The 23,445-nt window shown below is 32.8% G+C and overlaps 1 protein-coding gene across 1 annotated transcript in view; it reads left to right on the top strand.

Annotated features, from left to right (window-relative positions):
• Positions 1-23,445, top strand: part of RIMS2 (regulating synaptic membrane exocytosis 2) — a 615,364-nt gene that overhangs the window by 428,073 nt on the left and 163,846 nt on the right. The window contains 1 exon segment of the mRNA XM_032591921.1: positions 14,870-14,902. Within this exon segment, the coding sequence (XP_032447812.1) occupies positions 14,870-14,902 (33 nt within the window).

The following is a 23,445-nucleotide window of genomic DNA, read 5'->3' as shown; positions in this document are numbered from 1 at the left end:
AGAGAGAGGAAGACACAGAATGTGAAGCAGGCTCTAGGCTCTGAGCTGTCAGTACAGAGCCTGACATGGGGCTCGAACTCACGGACTGTGAGATCGTACCTGAACTGAAGTTGGACGCTTAACTGACTGAGCCACCCAGGCACCCCTATAAATTTACTTTCTTAAATAATTTGGTAAATTTAAATTGCTCAGAACAATACCAGTCACATAATAAGTACCCTGTAAGTGTTAGCTGTTATTACTAATGTTTCTTAGTGATGTCTTGCTCTGATTTTGCATTTTTAGCACACAGTCTGAAAACTTTCAATTTAAAGTAAAAGCACCTGGTTATAAAAGTAAAACTGAGCCACTTATTCAATAGATACTGTTTAGTAGTTTTTAGGAAATTATTAATCCTGATACTGTTTTTGATCACACAGCTTACATAAGACACAATACCACAGGGAATAAGTAAGGCTAGATTACAGCATTAATTATTGCATAACATGCTAATACATTTGTACATGTTTTAATCCATGTGTAAAAATCAATATGCAAATACTTAGAATACTTTGCTCTAAGTCAGAGAACTATTGAAATCACTAGTACTTTTCAGGTTTTGTAGTGTTTAGAGGACTCCATTGGAAGTCAATACTTGGCTCTTAAGCTCATTTCTACTGGTAGGCCTATGACCTCTGGTAAGGCTTTTAATTTCTCTGCACCTCAGTTTCCTCTTCTGTAAAATAAAGTATTCTGTAAGAATTTTCTAAAGAAATGAATTGTTTTTGGAGATGTAACTAATACGATCTAAAGTCTCAAATGGTTTTGCTTCCAATTTATTGTCTACGTTTTTACTGTTATTTGTTAATTTCGTTTGGTTTGGAAACTTAACAGATATAACTTCTAACTGACTATTTAGTGAGTCACTCACTATCAGGTTTATAGACTAAGCCCTACCATGCTACCTATCAAAAAGTCATGTCCCTAAACATATAAAAGGAAAAATATTTTGTCCTTTGAGCCTCAATGGATAGTCATCTACTTTATTTCAAATATAGATAACCTTGCGATGAGAAAGAAAGAAAGGAAAGGAGGAAGAAGAGAGGGAAAAAAAAGTTTACAAAGGAACCAACATTAATAAACTATTTTTGACAGTTTCTGTAAAGGATACTTGCTTCTACAAGTATTTAGGGGCGCCTGGGTGGCTCAGTGGGTTAAGCGTCTGACTCTTGATTTCAGCTCAGGTCGTGATCTCACAGTTTGTGAATTCAAGCCCCACATTGGGCTCTGTGCTGACAGTGCAGAGCCTGCTTGGGATTCTCTCTCTCTCTCTCTCTCTCTCTCTCTCTCTCTCTCTGTCTCTCTTTCCCTCCCCTCTCCTGCTCTTTCTCTCTTTCTCTCTCAAAATAAACAATAAAAAATAAAAATACAAGCATTCTAGAAATTGGAGAGCATTAAGAGTATGGGCTGACTGTGTTTTGCTGCCTCTCTGTATTCTTATGAATGATTCTTGGGCAAGGAGAGTACTGTACCCATGTCTTAATTTCCAAATTTGAATTATATCTAGATAAGAATGGGTTTTATATTTCCTAAATATAACATTCATTGCCAACTTAGGCCAACGACCATTTGACCAAAATTTATATGGAGAAATTCAGGGATATCATAAAACAGCAAGACATGTATCATATATTTTTGAGCATTCAATCACATCTGTATTATGGAATAGTAAGTCAGTGATGATGAACAGGATGGCTCGAAAGAAAAGAGACAGGACCAATGACCGTTTTAAAAGTGTATTTCAGTAGTCTGCTGTGATGGTCTGAACTGTATCAGAGACCATAGTAAAGATGAATAAATGCATTTAAAAATTTCCCTCTTCATTCAGTTCCACAAGCCTAAGTGAATCAGTTGTAGAAGTTGAAAGTACTTCCAGATAAATATTTTAAAATTTCTTTTCCTAGGCTTTCCTTCTTGGAGGCCATTTCTCCTTATTTTACTTTTCTTTCCCTTTTTTAAAAATTATTTTTAATGTTTACTTTTTTTTGAGAGAAAGAGAGCACAAGCAGGGGAGGGGCAGAGAGGGAAGGGGGACACAGAATCTGAAGCAGGCTCCAGGATCCAAGCTGTCAGCACAGAGCCCAACATGGGGCCAGAACTCATGAACCTCAAGATCATGACCTGAGCCGAAGTGGGACGCTCAACCGACTGAGCCACCCAGGTGCCCTGTACTTTTCTTTCCCTTTTGCTCATTTTATTCTCTACTCCCAAAGACTCAATTGACTAATAACATTTAGTGAAAAACTCCCTTCTACCTCGTACCTTTCTGCATACTTCAGCCATTGTTCAAGCCATACCACCACTGGCTTTCTAAACATAATCCTAAAGCCATCTTCTGTTTGTTGTTGAAAACAATATAATCTTAGGAACATGATATTGGACTAGAGAACGGGCACATATTTTGGTCTTGGCTCAGGGCCTGCCTTTACTATGTACCAACTATGTGACTCTAGGCCCTTAACCTGAGTTAGTTCATCTGAGAAAAGGAAATCTTAGCATATTTCTTTTATTCCCACTGTGTTACTTCGAGAATCAGATGAGGTAATGGATGTGGGATGGTTCATACAGTAGATAACTATTCAGCTCTTTGTTTTCTTACCTATAGAAACCAACCGCGTGATAGAAGCTCCTTTTTGTCTTTTATAGCATTAAATACAATGCTGTATGTGGGAGCACATTGAAACATATAGGATTATATAAATGCAGTCTTATTAATGTAAGAATCTGTGCTCTTTAAACCGTAGTATTTGTAGGATTGGCTGCCTAGTGTGATGAAAACTAGCTGGAATACAGTTATTTTGAAGACATGTGGGTTTTTTAAATGTCACTTAAAAACACACTTCATAGTTAAGTCTTCATGAGTAAAATCATTCTTTACATTATCTAACATTGGTTAAAGATGTCTTTAAGCTTTCCCATCTACAAATTAAATTCACAACTGAATATCTACTCAATTCAGTTTTAAAATACTCAGAGTACTAGTAAAAAAATATATATATATATATACATATACATATATATATGTACATATACATATACATATATATGTATATATCCCTCCAGAACAAACTTTTTTGTCTGTACTTGAATGGATTCTTTCAAAGTAATACTTGCCAATTAAATTACATTATACATCTTTGATTTTTTTACTTTTTACCTTTGGGTACTGGGTATACAGTATCATGGACTTGCACTTTGTACTTAAATTTGAATTTTAAGTTCATTATTATTTAACATTAAGGAGACTATTTTATTTTTTAAATTACCACAATAGTCCTTTAACAGAAAAGACTGTCTTTAAGATGTTGCATCAGTGATATTTTTGCTATTTTTATTTAATATATCTAAAACAATTTTCAAACAATTTGAAGATTTTCCTGATACAAAACTAGTTTGCTTTTAATTACTGTAAATATTTCATTTTAATGATGTGACCTGTAGTTCAAAAAGGGCTTAAATATGGCTACCTTTTAGCACTGGCTTTTGGGTAATGAATGAATTAATGAGTCAGTAGTCACTTCTGTTCTTTTTGTGACTTTAATTATGTTTTAAAATAGACATTTGAGTTTCAACAAGCATTTAATAATAGTCACATTTAGAACTTTTGGAAAATCTTCTAAACTCTCGGTGTCCTACTTTCATCTCTGGTTTAGGTTAGGTACTCTTCCATAAAATCTGCCTCATCAATCTAGAATAATAAGAAGCAAGAGCAACCCTGTATTTTCAGAGATGAAAATAACCTTTCAAATTTTCAAGACCAGCTTTCTCACTTCAAATATAACATCTAAGAGACCAAAGAGACTATGAAACTTGCCTAAGGTTATACACATAGTTAATAGTAGAAATGTTCCTAGAAACCACCATGAGTCTCAGTCTGGTAACATATCTATTACATTTTTTTGTCAACTGTTGATAGCCTTGATAGCCTACGTCATCTTTCATTGTTACACTGGCTGACATTTATAAATTGATGGTTATGGAACTTCTTTTGTTATTGACGTGTAATAAATTTTCAACAAATACTGGCTAATTTCACTCTGCCAACACAAGACAAATGACTTTAAACAATTTCTCTTCATCTAAAATGTTTGTCAACTCAAAGAAAGTGTTTAAAATTAAACATGTCATGTGTTAAGCTGTTTTTTTTTTTATTCCACCCTTCAGAATATGCTTCCTGCCAATTTACAGATAGGCTGTACCATTTCCAAAACAAGCCATTTCAACCTCTACATACATACTCAATCTTACTTCAAAAGTAGCATGTCTTCTATTTTGTAACATTACAAACTATCAAGTGGTGAAAGGTGTAACAATTCTAAAATGACAAATGTTTAGGGTTTTAGCAATAGTGATTTTAGAAACAAGTCTGTAATGCTTGTTAAATCTTTCATATTATGTAGGTGGGTAACCAAATGCAAGAAATACTTTGTTACTAATGAACTTGTTATTTTCTGCAAAATGAGGGAATTGGTCTCTTGATTTTTGATATTACACATTAATTTGGATTAAGGGGCAGATGATTCCTTTATTCTTATCGCTTAACTAGAGCGTTGGAATTTATTAGAAAATTTGTATATTCTTTAAATGTTTTAAAATTTTTCTTTCCACTAGCAGTTGATTGAAATATAGCGTCTCTATCTAGCTTGTTTACCATTTCAGAGTCCTATATTGCATCTTTAGCAGATTATTTACCAATTGGAAAATCAGGGTATCGATGATACACCTCAGTGTTACTTTAATACTCCCAAATCAAGGAGTTTGTTTCTTCACAGTAGCCAGTTCATGTGGGACCAGAATAAAGTGACTTAGTATTAATAACATTTATTTCAGGTTTAGGAACTGAAAAACCCTTATAATTGATGCAGTTGATTCTAGCAGATATGCTAGAGATGGTATATTTTCCAATCTTGACAGTAGTTTTATCTTCCTAGCTATGTTTTGCTTAGGTTAGTATTTTAAGATGTTAGTATTCCATTATTTATGGCCAAAGGAGAATAAGGCACCAGAGGATTTTGTATGGCATGGTGAAACCTCATGGGATTACAAATATACGTCAATAGTAACCAGCTACTTATAAGGTAGCTTTAAAAATGTGAATAAAAAACAGGCAAGTGTGTACATAAGTGCTTATGAATGCTACTGAGATTAAGATTCAATGGTGGTCAGTGAGTCTTTTGGTACATGACTTACAAGGCCCTACGTGAACTGCACTCCCCCACTTCCCATTTTATTACCTTTTTAACCTCATCTTCTAGTATTTTCCCCTTCATTCACTCTGTGCCAGCCACAGAGATGTCCATGCTTTTCTAGAATATGTCAGACAGGCTCTTACCTCGGGACTTTTGCATGTGCTGTTCTACCGATTGTAATGCCTTCTCCCCAAATAACTATGGTTTACTCCCTTACTTCCTTCCTTAAGTTCTTTACTCAAAACTTGCCTTCATGACTACCTTATTCAAGCTTCCATCACACCCTGGCCATTTTTTTTTTTTTCTTACCCACTTCATATTTGTCTTTTGAGCACTTACACATTTCTAAGTCATAAACCATTTTACTCGTTTATCTTGTTTAATCTATTTCTCCTACTAGAATATAAACTTTATGAGAGCATGGATTTTTGCCTTTTTTTGTTTATGGTTATATTCCCAGTGCCTAGACGTGCCTGGATTATAATAGGTGCTGAATATATATTTGTTGAATGAAAAATATTACATAATACTACAAATAATTCTGAATAATCTTAGATAAGCCAGGTAACTCATATTCAATGACACCAAACTGTTAGTAGTTTCCATTGAAATAATATCCTCATTGCACATAAATTTTTCTGTGGTTTAATGAAAGTACTGAATAAGGTAGCAAAATAACTAGTAATTTTATCTTATCATATATTAAAATGTATTTGTAGATTTTCTCTTGATATCTTTTGAGGTCTCTGCATTTTAATTCCATATAAACATTTTATTTCACCATAATAACACAATGGTTAGCAAAACATTTATTTCTAAAAGAAATTAACGTTATTTAATATCAACCAAGGGAAAAAAAAACTTTGTTTGCCAAACCATTTTAATTATAGTTTTTTTTTTATATTTTGGCCCCCATCCATTTTATTGAAAATATGTTTTGGAATTTACTGGAATAAGCTTTGGTGCTCTGGATTTTGAAATCAAAAAAAAAAAAAATTCAAATGTCACATTCCTGTATCTAAAACATCGACTACATATTACTAAGAGTTTATGGAAAAGCATAGGGGGAAAAGTCTAAAAAATAATTATATTCCTGAAGTATTTTTAGGCTCTTTTTGCACACATTCTCTATACTTCCAACAAGGTCTGATTATTGTTTTTTGATTTATACTAGAAGTCACATGGGAAGACCAGAAAAAGGTGAATGGTACAATAAGTGATGACAAATCATTGCCGAAAAAGAAGCACCAATCTGAGTCAGGTTTGTCAGGGTTTGGAAAACCACTGAAAGCATGAGACTATAAGCATTGCATTTCATGCTTTTTAAATATGTGTGTGCTTCTTGTACCTCCTTTTTCTCATTTTGGTGTGAACTTCATAGTGTGTAGAACCTATTTAATTAGAATGGTGAACACTTTATTTCAAGATTTGTTTAGAAAATGAATTCTACATAGTTTGGAAAAAACAGATTTTTTGTCATAAAGATTATTTCTGTAGGAGAAGAATTGACTAATTTAAACACAAATGGCCATTTATATATTTGGCTGTTTTGACCCAAATTGAAGTACCTTAATGGAAAGGTATCACAATATATAATTAAATATAATGTATTTATTTATTAAGTGTATTGAATTTAATATATAATTAAATATAATATATAATTAGATACAAATATACTTAATTAAAGTACCTTAATAATGGAGAGGTATTATTTGCATCCTTAAAAAGTGCTGTACAAAGCTCCAATGATACTGTCAAGACATTAAACCAGATATTGGCAATGACTTACTTACAACTTTTGCAGCTAAAAATATTGCTACAATAAAGAATGGTAGCGTATTGTGTGAATTCAGTAGTCTCTTCAGTCCATTATTTCTATGAATGAATTGAAATAAAGCGGTTTTATTTTCCTCTCTTTCTTTTCTTATTTGGAGAAGTATTATTAACTAAGTAGAAAACAAAAACTTGAACCAGGAGTAAAGGGCAGAGGTAATCAATAAACTGAATAATCAGCCCTAGTTTTAATCAGTAATTGGATGAGAGTACACATTGAAAATTTCATTCAAAATTTTAGGATGTAAATGGTGTTTTTGATAGTGATATTATCATTAGAATGACTGTGTCTATAATAACAGTGTTAATGTATTTTTAAATGGTGACTTAGTTCATCTTAGGTCTCAAAAATGTAGGCTTTAAACTATGTCAGTGTATGAATTAAACTAACTTATGAGTGAGTATTCACTGCTATTCTGTTGTATGCCAGGCATTGTGGTTGGCACTGAGTTATTGGCATAAACAACATGGATACAGCAATTGCCCTCATAGAGTTTATATCCTGGCAAAAATACATAAATGAAAAGTAATAATACTAATGATTAAGTTACCACAGTTGTGATAGTGCTGTTAAGGAGAATAGGTTGCTTCGAGAAAAAGTAGTGTGTTACCTGAGTCCGGAAAGAAAGCCAAAATGCCACAGCGCAAGCGGCTTAGTCTGTGAATTATCTTTTAGTAGAACACATACTGAAAATTTAGTAAAATAAACTGGAATTTACTTTAGGAATCTAAATATATTTATAAGTTGTAAGAAAAATATCTTTCTTTTTTTCAAATTTTCAGTTAAGAATCACAGTTTATTTGGGTAGTAATTATCTTAATATATTTAATGGGATTCAAAGGTAAGCAGTGTAGAATTAATGATTACTGTAAAACTCTTCCCTTGCTATATTGTGTGATGTGAGTTATCCTTGGTCATAAACTATTATTTATTTGTCTCCTTTGCCATCATTCTGATTACATAAATAGATTTGTGGCCCTATATATCTATGCAAATAAATTATGTTGAATATTAAAGTCATGAAGCAATGTAATGTTTAGCTAAAAAATTTTTTTTAAATCTCACAAACAAAATTTTTTAAATGCCCTCTAAATATTATCAATTTGTATATTCTCACATATAGCATATATTTTTTTTTATCCCTTTAGTCCCCTAATTGAATATAAACTTCATGCGTAGTACAGGAAGATTAACGTAGTTAGAGTGCTTGCTTTGATGTCATGATAAAATGTTCACATAGAGTTATCTATTGTTGGCAATTGTGCATTTTCCTATTTACTGGGAAATTCAAACTGGTCCTGGAAATTCACACCCTACATGTCATGAGTAAGTATGTGGAATGCTAAGGCCGTAAACACTGCTAAATGTTAGTGTCCTTAAATATTTTTGTTTGTTTCTATAAGTAAGGTAGGATATGTAAAGAATATTTTTCAATTATTGAAACTTTGAAGTGATGAAATGAGAGGAAAGTAGTGGGATATCAGGTGGGGCCAATTGCATTTCCGTGACATGTTTTGAGCATGAGCTGTACGGAACGTATGTTTGGGGTCATCCTTTATTTTATATTTAAATACATCTATGATGCTAATAATCTATTGATTGTACTCAGTGTTTAATACATCATTTTCATTCAGTAAAATCTAAGATACCATCTTCCATTAATTGTTAAAGATTCTTCATCAGAAGACTATTGTAGTAAACTTGTGGTATTAGAAAAATTTTGTAAAGACTTGAACCCAAATCTGAGATGCAAAGTCAGCTATGTATCAATAGCCTGTATTGTTATATTTTTTGTCTGTTTTATGAAAGTCTGTGCAAGAATAATACCTGGAAATGTTTTCATTTTTAGGATGTATACTAACAATGTAAAAAAGTCATTTGCAATTTTTATTTTAAATCCAAGACTATAGAACCAGAGGAATACATGGCATTATGTAGGCTAGAAAATTAACCAATATTTGGATGAACTGTAAGTATTATGGATTAGTATCTTTTTTTTAAAGAAAAATCTTGACATCTCGAAAAACTAGACTGCCCTAAGGGGATTATCAGCCAAAGGGGTGATATATATTCAATATCTCTTACTTAATTGATAGTATAGATGAAGATCCCTGGGAAACATAATGATATTTATTACATTAATATCTTAGTTATGAGCATAAAATATAAAAATCATACAAATGATTTTAAACTTCAGGTTTTATGGATAATGTTTAGTGTAAATCACCAACGTCTTCCTTATGTAGAATGTGGATTAGATTTTGTTTAGGCCATAAAGTTAATAAAACATTCTTAACACAAGTCAGGATTTTTTGAGTATGGAAAATCTCTTGTTTATTTTTTCAATGAGCAATCTTATTCTAGACTAGAATACTGTGATCTATAATAATGCAGTATTATTAAACACTGAAAAACTTTCGTCTATTTTCACTTTGTGAGTTATCTGTTCTTATAGTTATTGAAATGTATCTGAGAAAAGAGCATATTTTACATAAAATATTGTATCTCATATTTTACTTAAACTCATCTGACAAAAAACTTTGGTGGTAAAGCTAACTTTAGTTAGTCATACTGAATGAATGTTTTAGAACTGATATAGTTTCTTCAATTAAAGATCTTGGACTTAAATAGTTCAGAATGTATTTTGAGATAACAATTTTAAATGATTTCTGAAACATTTGATAATTAATTGATACTATTCATAAAAAGATTACCTGCCTTGATTTGTTATTTTCTATGTGTAAAATGTACTATATCTAGGAAAATTTTGAAATGACCTGGCTCCCTTTATTGTAATTACCCCGAAACCATGATGGTGCTACTTACTTTGCTGTTTCTTATCTGGAAAATAAGTCTGCGCTTCTCTGGGAAAGTAGAGGACAGTGAACTTCTTTGTTGGGTTACTGTTACAATATTTTGCAAGTTGTGTTTTGCGACATACTATAGCATCTTGTATGCATAAACCCTTAGTTTTAATATTATATGATTTAGTTAATGTATTAACCTTTAATTTTTTCTAACACGGATATCTCCATATTGTATTCTTTATGGATCTGTAACTGTGGTGAAGGTAGGGATTTTTTTTTTCTTCTCCCTTTGTAATTATGCTTCATGAAGTTTATCTTAAGAAAAGTAAATATTGAGAGTTGTATTTTGTTAGTGAATTTAATACTTGACATTTTTTGAGTATTTTGATGTTAGAGACTTTTGCTTCCCTTTATTTTTTAATATTTTAACACTTCTTAATAGTAGAAACAATGTTTAACATCTAAATCAATAATCTAAATTAGTCTTCTAGTTAGATGCTAGTCTAATCCATCTACTCTGGAAAATCGCATCAAGGCTGTGTTCTTGGGCAGTATTAGAGACTGGTAATTTCTGGATTGTTGTAGAATGAATATATTTTATTTTTGATAGAAAAAAAAGTATGTAAAAACTAAGTAAATATTGTATGCAACGCACATCAACTGATGGGATTTCAGAATTAGATACTAATGATATCTTCAGATGTAAACATAGCATTCTTTGATAACAACTATATTTTCCTATCGATAAAGTAAAATTTCATGGTTTATGCATTCCGTTGCTTAAAGTTGGATCAGTTTCCTCTGAACATAAAGATAAGCTTAGAAGGCCAAGCTGGAATTCAGTGACTGTCTTTTTAATGATCGTGTGATGTAGTTTGAAAGTCAATTATTTTAAGCTCCCTCAATACATACTCTGGGCATATTTTTCTTCCGTATTTAAAGCTGCATTATGTGTCAGACCTCAAGGACAGAATCAGAAAAAAACAGTACAGCTAGGAATGAGAACGAAGACATTTAAAAGATAAACATTTTTATTAGTGAGCTTTTAAAAATAGCAGAATATTGTAAAATATTGTACCGTGCTTACTTTAATAGGTAGAAGTTATTATAAGGGTTCAATAACTTTATGGTTGTTAACAAAACTATGGAAAGTAATAATTAGTTTAAAAAACAAACTCAAATCACTTGGTTGAGGAATTTTTCAACAAGATTTTGTCACAGTGGAGCAGTTTTAGTTTGAAATCAGTAAACTTGGTAAACATTTTGTTTTTATATTCTAGATCCATCCTGACCTTTGTGTCATTGAGGCTCTCCTACTAAATAGTTGCTTATTTAGGCTTCATTTTGAAAGGTATCTCTCCTGACCCCAAAGAGACATTCTAAGATACTATGACTTTTAAAAAGCCCTCATAACTGATTAGTTTTTAATTAAGTGAAAGTTCTATTATGCTCTTAAAGTTTTGAGGCTTCTGTTTCATTGCCAGGAATCTTTTTAACAGAATGCTTACTCCTGAAGGACACGTGTTTATTCAAGTACAATTATATCTGATAATAGGACCAATATTATGTGTGTGGTATATGATGTTCAATGAGAACTTTAACCATCGACAAAGTACACCCTCGGTAAAAACTGCATTTATGTATAAACAGGCCCCATATATATGCCTTTTTAAGTTAAGTTGATTACAGATGATTATTTCTCTTTCAACTTGAGGTAATTAAGTCAAAATGTAATAAAAGTTGATACATTATATTGGCAAGGGAAAATTTTTGGTTTGCACAAAATTTTGCATAAAATTTGACATTGCATTCATTCTTATGAACTTAATTTTTTCCAAATAAATTAATGAAAGTAATTATTTTATGTATTTATCTTTAGTAGATTTTTAAAAATTTTCAGAACGAAATACAGACAACTTTAGTAGGTATGTAGATAGATAAATAGATATTGTATTACTTTGCTTGATTAAAACCCCATTCTTTTTCAAGTTTACACTTTGATGCACCTATATTGAAAAATATTTGTCAAAAATAATTTACCTTAAGTGAGGAAATGGTTTTATGGGGCTTATGAAGTATTCATTATATTTTTAAGTGTCTATTTCAATATAATACATGAAAATATTTTATTTCTTCTTTGTTGGCTCATATGATGGAATGACTCAAAAAAAAATACTGTACATTCTCTCTACAAAGACTTTAGCTTTCTAAGCTTAAAACTATGAACCAAACACAGTTATGACAGTAATGGATACATAAAAGAGAGTATACTTGTAGGGAGATAGGAACTGTGGAGGCAGTACTCAGCCTCTTCAAGATGTACTGAAGTCTGCAATTCATTAATAGTATATGTGAAATAAGAATTTACAGTTTATTACCATTTAAATAAGACATAGCTGCTTAAATGATAAGGTTGAACTATACGTTTCTCTTTTAAAATGAAGCTGTTTTAATACAAAGTATATGTAATACAAATTTTAATAACAAGGAAGACAAAAATGTCAAAAAATTTTAAAATATATTTTGTGGAACTGTGAATTATACTTTGAGATGATTTAAATGAATGTTCTATCTGCTAATTAAAATTAAGTGATTTTTAATATAATTATGGTTATGACCTATTTATTAATGGATCATATTCATATAAATGATGGAAAAGTGATTAAATGGGCACTTTTAGGGAGTAGTGAGATCATTATCAAATCTTTCATTTTCATCCTTTTATGTAATATGAATTTGTATTTTTGTAAATTAAATTATTGGTGCTAAGTGTTGCCATATTCCTGATAAGAGTGAAAGCATCAGTGAACTACTTGTATAATTATAGCACTTACCTCTTTTAAAAAATATTCCAATTAAATGCTATATAATACAATGTCCAAATCAGGTGCCACCATGAGAAGATTTTTTGTTTTTTCTTTGCTTGGCTTTTTATTTCACATGTTTTTATTGGGTCATATAGCATCTAGTAGAAAGAAAATTGACCTGGTAATCAGGAGACCTCTGTTCTATTTATGGTTCTGCCACTGAACTTGTTGTGTGACCTTGGGTAAGTCACCGAACTCTGTCTGCCTCAGTTATTCTCTATAATTAATGGATGAATTAGTTGAGAAGAATTTTGAATGTTTTGAATCCATATAACATGAAGAACATTGCCTCAGTGCCATTATAAAGTAATTCAGATACAGGGAAATGCTAGGTAGAGAAAGAAGTTGCATTTTTGTTGTTTTTTTATGTTTTCTGCAAAAAAAAAAAATAAGTAACTTTTTATTTTAGAGAAGGAATTCACCTACACGGTCATTTCATCCAAGTCCTATCAATTTCATTTTAACATGCAAGGAAATTATTTTAATAGTATGGTAAACATGTATATAGAGAAATTTTGCATATGAGAAATAAGATATAATAAAAATCAGAATTAATCTATGTTATTAGTATATCTCTGATTTTTCTGTCTTTGAGAAGTGGGTGGACTAGGTATGGAAAACAAAATATGGCATATATCATATTAATCTATGGCGTACATTTCAAGAGGATAGTCAATCCTCTCAACATAGTCTGGTTTGTAATGCAATTATGATGAGATTTAGTGTCCAATTTTGAATAGATCAAAGATGTGCTCAAACAGTAATAAAAATGACATTACTAACTTTCAAAATGTGTCATTCGTTTTCAGTTCTCTATAATTCATACTAGAATTTCTCCTTTTTCTAAGAAAACAAGATTTGGTCATCTTAGCAATCTTTTCCTAGTGGAAAGTTTTCATTTTCTCACTCTTCAGAAAAAGAGATAAGTTTGTTATAGGAAAGAATCCTCTTACGAGTTATAATTTCAATATGTCAATGTGCCAAGTATATTTTGATAGAATACGTTTTTCTATATATCACTCAAAAACTATGATATAACTATTGCAGAAGAGAATGCGGTGCTTTGATTTAAGAATTTTGTGGTACCTGATTCAAAGCTAAGAATGCAGTTAAATAGATTTTGGCTTTGTATTATAGTGTTTATCTGTGTCAATCATACTAACTCACTAATATCTTTGGAAGAATTTTTTCCTAGAATGCTGAGTTTAGCAGATATCTCCTGCTCTCAATCACTGTGTAAAATGTCTTCTGAGCTTCACTAGTAGAGGAGAAGGAAGTATTTCCAAAATGTGTGCCATATCTATCACGGTAGATATTGGATTTTGATGGGCAAATTTAAATAGAGCTGTCAATGATGTGTTATATGGTGTGTGTAATAATTTTCTGAATAAATAGGTATTATAAGGGAATATGATCAAGTAAAGTTTGTGTAAATTCAAGGTTATTAGGAATTTTTAATATTAAGTAAAGCCATATCTTTCAGCTACTCTTTTATACTGAGTTTTCTACTTGATAACTCTCCATAATATTTTTTATGATAATATTTTGCTGTACTGAAGTAATTCCGTGGAACATTGGCCTGATAGCCCTACTTTATTTTCATGTGTGCACTCATGCATTTGGGATAGTTGAAAGGTATAGAAATCTGTTGGAACTATTTTATTGTTCTTTTAAAAGTTGATTCAGTTAAGTTATTTCCTTTAAATGATAATTAAAAATGCTAAAAGCATTTTCACAGATTTTAAATGGACTCAGGAATGTCTTGAACAATATGGTCATACAAGTAACATTGTTTTTACTAATGGTCTTTCTTCAGCATCAGTGTTCAGGATTGGGGCTGTCCATAAATAATTGTAAACTTTTGAATCCTCTTTATTTCTACACTAACTTTATTTTTCTGATTCTGCTAACCCATAATAGCTTAACCAATTCTCCATCAATTCCTCCGTATTATTTTTTAATTTTTTTGCATATGGTACGTATTTTATTATTTCTTCCCTGCAACTGTGTACAGGATTCTTTCTCAAAATGATTTGGGGCCCTTTCCTTCAGTGTCACTTTTTACCTCTTGAGTACATCCACTCACACCCATCTCCTTTGTCTATGTCTGTCCATTACACGATGTGATCACAGAAGAAGTGGACTCCACAAGGAGAAGACATACAGGTCTGTCTCTTCTGCTTTTCTTTGTTACTTTTTCATTTATCTAACTTGTTTTAGAAATTCTTTACTATTTTTTATTCATTTCATAATTTTTCATTTTCCTCTAATATTACAAAATGTTAAATCTTGCAGGCACTTTTATTTTAGGTAGTGGTATATTCAACTGTTAGCAGCAACCGCTCCAATTAGATTGATAAAAAATAAAAAGATTAATATTTACATAATATGTACATGTATGTATATGTATTTTTTCCATAACTGGGTAACTAACTCCAGATCCAAATATATGTATATATGTACATACATATAGGCATACAGTATTTAGTTATTGAAATTAAAGTAAAGATTAATCGTATTTCATTCTTCAACTTATTTTAGACTTAAACCTTGTTTTCAACTTTATGTTACATAATTTTAAAAGTATTTTATTTTTATCATGAGTTCTGCAATGTGCTAGACTGTGGAGAACACTAAAGATCTAATACATGTCCTACACATGCTATCAATATCACCGAGGAGTTATAATATGTGGGGAACATGCTGTGTTTAGGTGCCAGTGTGGATGATTCTAACAATATGTTCTGCAAAGCTATAAAGTCAAATAAAATCTGTTTCAACTAGATGGCCAGAAAAGACTTTATGGCAAAAGGAACACTTGAACTAAATCTCGAACATTCATTCAACACTCATTTCTTGAACTCATGTGATGTGGTACTGTTCTAGGTGCTGGAAATAACAGGACGCACAAAATAGCTCCCTATCCTCGTAGGCTTTTTGTAGAGTGAATCTGACGAGTAAATGCAATAATATTACAGGTGCTGTGAGAAACCTATATGTGCAGAAATACAATGGAATCACAAAGGACGGTATGATCATTTCCACCTGGAAAGTATGGGTATTAGTTCAAGAAAGACTTCATAGAAGAGATAACATATGAATTAAACATTAAAAACTAGAAAGATGTTGTCCTCATGTGTAGACAACATCTCAGGGAAAATGACTTCAAACAAATTTAGGCAAAAGTGGGAAGGGGAGGGTTTCTGAAGAACATGTAGGATATTGACACATGTAAAGCAAGAGAGGAACAGATTGGATATTTTTTTCTAGAAAGATTACTTTAGAAACTATATAAAAAGTGGACAAGAGCAGTATAGACAAAAAGATCATTTATGAGGCTGTTTCACAGATCAGTGAAGAGATGATGATGGGGTGACTTAAGGTATCAATAGAGAAAGTAAAGATGTGAAACCTGTAGGACCTACATACTGATTGGATATTACTGATGCAAGAAAAGGAGGTATAGGTAAATGTATAGGTAAATGGGGGCACATTTTATCAAGATAGGGAATATAGGTTGGAAAAGTTTTAGGAAAAAAATTAAGAATTCAGTGTGAGGATGAACTGAGTTTGATATTCCTTTGGAATATTCAGGTATAAACATCTATTAGAAGTGATTGAATGTATGGGTCTGGAACTCAGCAGAGAAGTCTGGGCTAGAGACAGAGAATAAGGAATCAGCATTTAACTGATTCCATTGGAATGAAGCGAATTTCCAGAAGTATATGAAGAATAAGAAGAGAGCCAAGAATCAAAATTCTGGGATTACCAACATTTTTTTACATTTAAGGAGAGGAGGGAAGAACAAGAGCCAGAAAACCATGATGAAAAGACAGTGGGATATCTAGAAAAGAACAGAGGTCAAGAAAGGAAAGTGTTTCAAGAAGGATATACTCATCAGAAAAATCCAAGAGAAGGGCAACTATTGTTAAATGTTAACCAATAACAATGTTTGTGTAAATGGTTTTAGTGAAGTTGTGGACCGTGGAAGCCAGATGGAAGAGAAGGAAAGAGAGATCTAAAAGAAAAAAGAATGAGGGTGACTGTAGACTAGGCTTCCTAATAATGGCTTGGGGAAGTTAAAATGAAGAGTAGCTGTCCTGGAGGATACAAGGGAGAGTTCACCAAAGATATGTAGAAGGAGGATAGTTTACGTGAAGAACTTAAATTTATGATGGTCTTTAAGGTCGTGTGATTGATTCATTAGCACACTTCAGACAAATTGTTGGAAGTTTGCAGGCAGTTAGAGGAGAAAGAAAAAGGATGAGGGTGTTGAGGGTGGCCTGCAAGCAAAGTGTTTAAAGTGATGTCTGAGATTAGGGAAGATGCTGGTCATGTGAAATCATGCCATGCAGTTAAATCACATTCAGATACAGAGTTTTCCATGAACTGGGAAAGAAGGGCTTTAATGAAAGAACTGGAATTTATAGAGATATTCAGGCTAATGGAGGCAAGTGGAGAGTGTTATTTTCAGAGATTGATTTAGTGATGCTTAGAATTTCAGATGTTAGACAATTCCAAATAATAGAAAGATACAGGGTTTGATCCTGGGGGTGAATTTCTGAAGTGGGGCTTGGACTACAGTTTGGAAAGGAAAGGAAAGCAACAAACTTTTTTTTTTTTAATTTTTTTGAATGTTTATTTTTGAGAGAGAGAGACAGACAGACAGACAGAGCATGAGCGGGGGAGGGGCGGAAGAGAGAGGGAGACACAGAATCCGAAGCAGGCTCCAGGCTCCAAGCTGTCCGCACAGAGCCCGACGCGGGGCTCGAACTCACGAGCAGTGAGATCATGACCTGAGCCCAAGTCAGACGCTCAGCCAACTGAGCCACCCAGGCACCCCGAAAGCAACAAACTTTGATGTTAGAATTTTTATATAGGCATTGAAGAGCCACTGATGCCCTAAGTGTGACAGAGAATGGGTGAAGGAAGGTAGGGCGGAAGTAGACAGTAACAGCAAGAAAGTAATGGTATGAACATAAAAGCGATAAATGTTACATGAAATTAGAAAAGTAAACATGTGAAAAGAGAAATGCAGACATAGAAAAATGCTGGTACCACTTCCAGGATTCCCTATTACTTAAAGTATAGGATTTTGAGCCGTTTCTCCTCAAATTGTTTCGGACAGGTAGTGTTCTTGTTGAAGGGGCAGCTTTCCGTTCAGGCTAACAGGTGAGATGCGCATTCTGTGATGAGGCTGAGAATGCATAAGATTTAATGAAAGGCTTCTGGGTTCAGAATTCACAAGTGGAAAAGATTTAGGATGTGGGCAGCAATGCAGAAGAAGTGGAGAAGGAAGCTCAGGATAGGTGTGGTTGACAGTACAGATTGGAAAATGTTAAGAATAGATAGTAGGATAGGGAAGAAACGAACCACTGAATATGGTAGGGGAGAAAACACGGAGAAAAATAAAGACCTTAGGCTAAGCTTTGGGAGGGGGAATTCAACAGCTTGAACAAAGGAATCTCTATGATATGCATAGAGAAAAGTACTTTGTTGAGGGAGTTTGAAACTTAGGAAGAGGAGAAGATTGATGATGGAAGCAATTTTTCTTAGGAAAAAAAAATACTATCTAGGACATATGTGGAATGGTTAAATTTACAGAGGAAAGAGAATGTTCTTGGTTCAAATCTCATGTCCTAAGTTACTTTTAATTTTTATCTAAACATAATTTGAAGTCTTTCTTAGCACAGACTTTAAAACTGCGGTTGTAGCTATTAATCCTTCCTTTCGTTCTGGTGGGAGGAAGCTGGGGTGAGCTTTCTCAGCTGTAGACTCTCAACACTGTAAGTGGGGACTTGGTCTGTATTCGCTAGCACTGAATAAAGGATTCCACAAACTCTCTAAAGCCTAAAGAAAAATGAGGACCAGTGCATTCCCTTCCAGAACAAAATGAGAGTAAAGAATGATAGAGATGGTAATGAGAACTTCAGAGAAAAAGGAGGTAATTTTAGAAGAGAAAACAGTAAATTTTGTAACAAGCAACTCAGATGGATTTCCGATTGTTTAATAAAAGTTAGATGAAGTTAAAGCTTTTCAAAAACTGACTCGAGACTGTGACCAATAGAATGTAGTATATTAAACCATCATCACATCTTTAATGAATATGTAAGTTGATTATTTTTCTCAATCAATACCACCTATTAATACTTTGAGCCAAAATGTGATGGAAAATAATTTCGTAAGGCCAGTCATTTTCCTGACATATTAAGTTGAAGTGTGTGTTTTGCATTTTATACCGTAGTCGAAGGACCTTTATTTCTATTATAGGTCCAAGTATAGTCATTGCAATATAATTCTACACAGTGAATGAAGGAATGGAGTTTGATCACACATTTTGAAGCAGGAAATACTCACTAAGTTTAGCCCTTGGCAGATAAAAATCAGGTTTCTTTTAAATGAGAAGAGCAAGTTTTATTAGAGTTTACACTTCTTAACTCTTGAGGAATTTTATATGATAGGGCACCTGAGTGGTTCAGTGTGTTAAGTGTCCAACTTTGGTTCAGGTCATGATCTCAGGCTTTGAGAGTTCAAGCCCCACATCGGGCTTCACGCTGACAATGCGGAGACTGCTTGGGGTTCTCTCTCTCTCTCTCTCTCTCTCTCTCTCTCTCTCTCCCCCCCCCCCCCCCAAAATAAATAAGTAAACTTAAAAAAAATTCATATGACAATTGTACTTTTTTAGACAATTGTAAAACAGATCTTAGAGACCATTTGAAAGAGAGCTAATGATACAAAAGAGATTTTAAAAATACTATTTGGTAAGTTCCATAAAACAGCATCTGCTCATGTTTTTAAATTCAAGTGTGAACTACACATCTTGCCAGAATTACTTCCAGAGCTGGTCTAGGGCATCTAGCAGTCTTAGTGCTTGTGTAATATATGTTTTACTCCTAAGGAGATCTCAAAAACAACAAATGTTTTTTCAGCCATATTTCTTACTAATTCCTTAGGTGAATTATTATAATACCAATTATTATATTATTATGTTAACCAGTTATTACATTATTATAGTTGGTTCTGTGCTACATCAAAAGTTTTAGAAAATATGTTAAAAAAAACGATTTCAGACTGGCCCATTGGTCTGCCAGGTCTTAATGTTAATTTGAAAAGCTTAACAGTTCAAGTTGAATAGATTTTAAGCGCTTCTTAATAAAAACAGAATTGGGAATAACTAACACATACTTTGCATTGTGATTATAATTATTTTCTAATTTTTAAAAATTTATTTTTAATTTTTTAAAAAACTTTCCAACTCTTTTGAGATATAACTGACATATAATATTGGATTAGTTTGAGGTGATGCCTGACTGGTTGTTGGTGGAGCACAGGATTCTTGATCTCTGGGTCGTTGATTTCAAGCCCTAGGTTACACGGAGATTCCTTAAATAAACAAACATTGTATTCCTTTGAGATATACAGCACACTGATTTGAATATGTATAAATTGTGAAGTGATTTCTACAATAAGTTCAGTTAGTATTCTATAATTCTTAAAAAAAATTTTTTAAACGTTTATCCATCTTTGAGACAGACAGAGCATGAACGGGGGCGGGTCAGAGAGAGAGGGAGACACAGAATCCGAAACAGGCTCCAGGCTCTGAGCTGTCAGCACAGAGCCCGACACTGGGCTCGAACTCACGGACCGTGAGATCATGACTGAGCCGAAGTCGGCTGCTCAACCGACTGAGCCACCCAGGCGCCCCGGTATTCTATAATTCTTAATAAAATTATTACTTCACTTCCTGTTAGGGTTAGCTAAGGCAAGTTTTTCAAAATTAACACAATTACAGTATTATTTTTAGCATGAAAACAGTTTCTCTTTTTTGTTTTATTTCTGTGATTATTCTGAATGTTGCCCATTGAGATATATTATTGCAAACCTTCATTTTAATCGTTTTCACATTTGCATGGCATATATGACATGTTTTAAATACAATGTGCTTTCACTTGACTTCTTGTTCTACTTGTGTTATATCTTAAAAGGGAAAGAGAAGTAACATTAATTGTGGGGGAAATTTAATAAATCTATAAATATGTACACATATAAACACACATATAAGCTGTTACTGAAATTTCCCTGAATCTTTCAGTCATTGATTCATTATCAGTCTTATCATTACACTCACATTCTACCCATTTTTAGGTACTTTTTGTGCATTGATCGTATCCTACCTATATTTAATGGACTCGGTATTATTGATGGAAGTCTAAGATATAGATATTTAAGGTTTGCTCAGTCATGAAAAACATAACTCTCTAGTAGACTGAAATTTTGCCACAAAATGTAAATCAGGGTGCCTGCGTGACTCAGTTAATTAAGCATCTGAGTCTTGATTTCGGCTCAGGTCATGATGTCCTGATTCACGGCATCGAGCCCCACCCCTCATGTCAGGCTCCTCACTATTAGCTTGGAGCCTGCTTGGGGTTCTCTCTCTCTCCTCTGTCTCTGCCCCTACCCCCTTTCACTCTCTCTCCCTCAAAATAAATAAATAAACATTTAAAAAATGTAAGTCAGTTTCTAAAGAAGCATGGAGTGTCAACTGTATGATCAGTACTCTAGACACAGCAGCCTGGAATATTTTATGTAAGTTTAAGTTTAACATTTTATTAAGTAATATTGTGATATTTTAACCAAAAAAAAAAATCAAATGAAATGACATAGGTGCCTGTATATGTGCATATATATAAAAACATATCACATCTTATGTGAAAACTCCTATTAATAAAGGATAATACTAAGACTAATTTTCTAAAGCCTATAAATAGTCAAATATAAAAGAAGAGAGTTAAGAAAGTTGTTGAAACGTGAAACAGTTGGAATGCCCAAACGTGAAATAAGAATGGTCTGAGTAGTTCTTCCTCGGGTGGTGGGAGGGAAATTGGAAAGAAGATTTGAACAGGAGTCAAGAGACCTAGTTTTAGCTTCGGTCTTTCCACTGAGCTGTGTGATCCTAGACATGTAATTGGAGATCTTTGGGTTTCAGCTATCTCACTTAAATTGAGGTTTGGAATGCACTGTTTTTTAATGCTTTATGGATGTAAAATTCCATCTGCCTTGGAAGATACATCCTGAATTTAAGAAGTTACTGCTGAATTCTCAAAGCATTATTCGTGCGCTCTAAATACCTTAGCATTCTATTTTACTTTGGCCTATTGTCTACCTTAACTCTCTTTTCTGAAAATTTCAGTTATTGGGGAAAATATGTGTTCCTGTAAGAAACATTAGTCTGAGAAGCAGTATTAGAGCACAGACTCTGGAACTAGACTCCCCGATCAGCACCACCGCTCCTGTGCTGCGTGATCCTGAGAAAGTTACTCTTTGTAGATTCCTCAGATACCCCTTCTCTAAGACAGAGATAATAATACCGTATCAAAGGGTTATTGTATGTATTAAATTCATTAATATATAAACTGTAAGTTACTTAAAAACTGTGTCTGGTACATTGTAAGCATGATGTAAGTGGAGCTATTTTTTTTAATTGTTTTATAAAATACATTAGAAACCAGAATTTTCATTTTGAGTCAAGTGTATTGAAGCCCAGGCATTTTAGTCATCCAGTCTATAATACAGAATTATTTTTGTTATATGCATTACAAATATACGAGTTTGTGACTTCTAGTTTAGGACGTAGCTGTCACACAGACCTGGGCATCAGAACTGCTGCACCTGTACTGTTGAGCGTTACCATTTCTGGGACAACAGAGCTGGGTAGAAAGCGAGAACATTGAAATCAGATAGGTCTCAATTCTTATCCGGGTTCTGTCACTCACTAGGGATATAACTCTGGGCTGCAGTTAGATTAAAGGGTTAATTATATTTTAATAAAAGCATGAAAAGGTTTTTCTCTGAAAAGAGAAAGCCTTTCTAAAAATAAAAGTAATGAAATTTAAAAAGAGAGACTTGACTACAAGTCAAGTTATACCTTGGCAGGTATAAACTTCAGAAGATTAAAATCAGCATAAACAAATTAGAAGGCAAACAGCACACTGGGAAACATATTTGCAGCAACTCGGAGTATTAAGAGCCTTAATGCCTGAATCACTTTGACAAATAAACTATGTACTCTGTAAAACTCTAACAGAAAAATGGGCAGAAGACGTACAGATGTTTCACCAAACAGGAAATTTAGTGGACAGTAAATGTATAAAAAAAATTTTATTCCAAAAAATCCCACATTTTATTCCAATCATAACCAAATAGATAACTTAAAAAAAATGAGATACTATGTTTCACCTATTTTGAAAACAATGCTTTAATGCTGGTGAGAGTGTGATATAAGAGTGGCAGCATAATTTACTATAATCTTCCTAAAAAGTAATTTTTCAATAGAAATCAAGAGCCTTAAAAATATTTACAAACTTCTGCTCTGTTGGAAATGAGCTCAGATAAAAATATATGTACGAAAGTTTTACTAAGGCATTATTTGTAGCAGTGAAAAGGATGTTACCGTGAATGTTGAATAATGAATGCGTATGCAACCATTTAACTGAATAATGCTATTAACAGAAATTACAAGCACTTATTTTGATGTTTTTTTTTTGTAATTTGAAAATAATTGAAAGCGATAATATATGTAAGGAACTTGTCACAGAATTTTCAACATACTAGAAAGTAAAAAGATGATAGTTCCTATTAATTATTACTACTAAATCAAGTTATACCAAAGATTTCATTTTTCAGACCGATGTATAATGTAAATAATGAAT

Source organism: Lynx canadensis, chromosome F2, assembly GCF_007474595.2.
Source record: "Lynx canadensis isolate LIC74 chromosome F2, mLynCan4.pri.v2, whole genome shotgun sequence".
NCBI classification, from domain to species: Eukaryota; Metazoa; Chordata; class Mammalia; order Carnivora; family Felidae; genus Lynx; species Lynx canadensis.
This window is presented reverse-complemented; position numbering and strand designations above follow the sequence as displayed.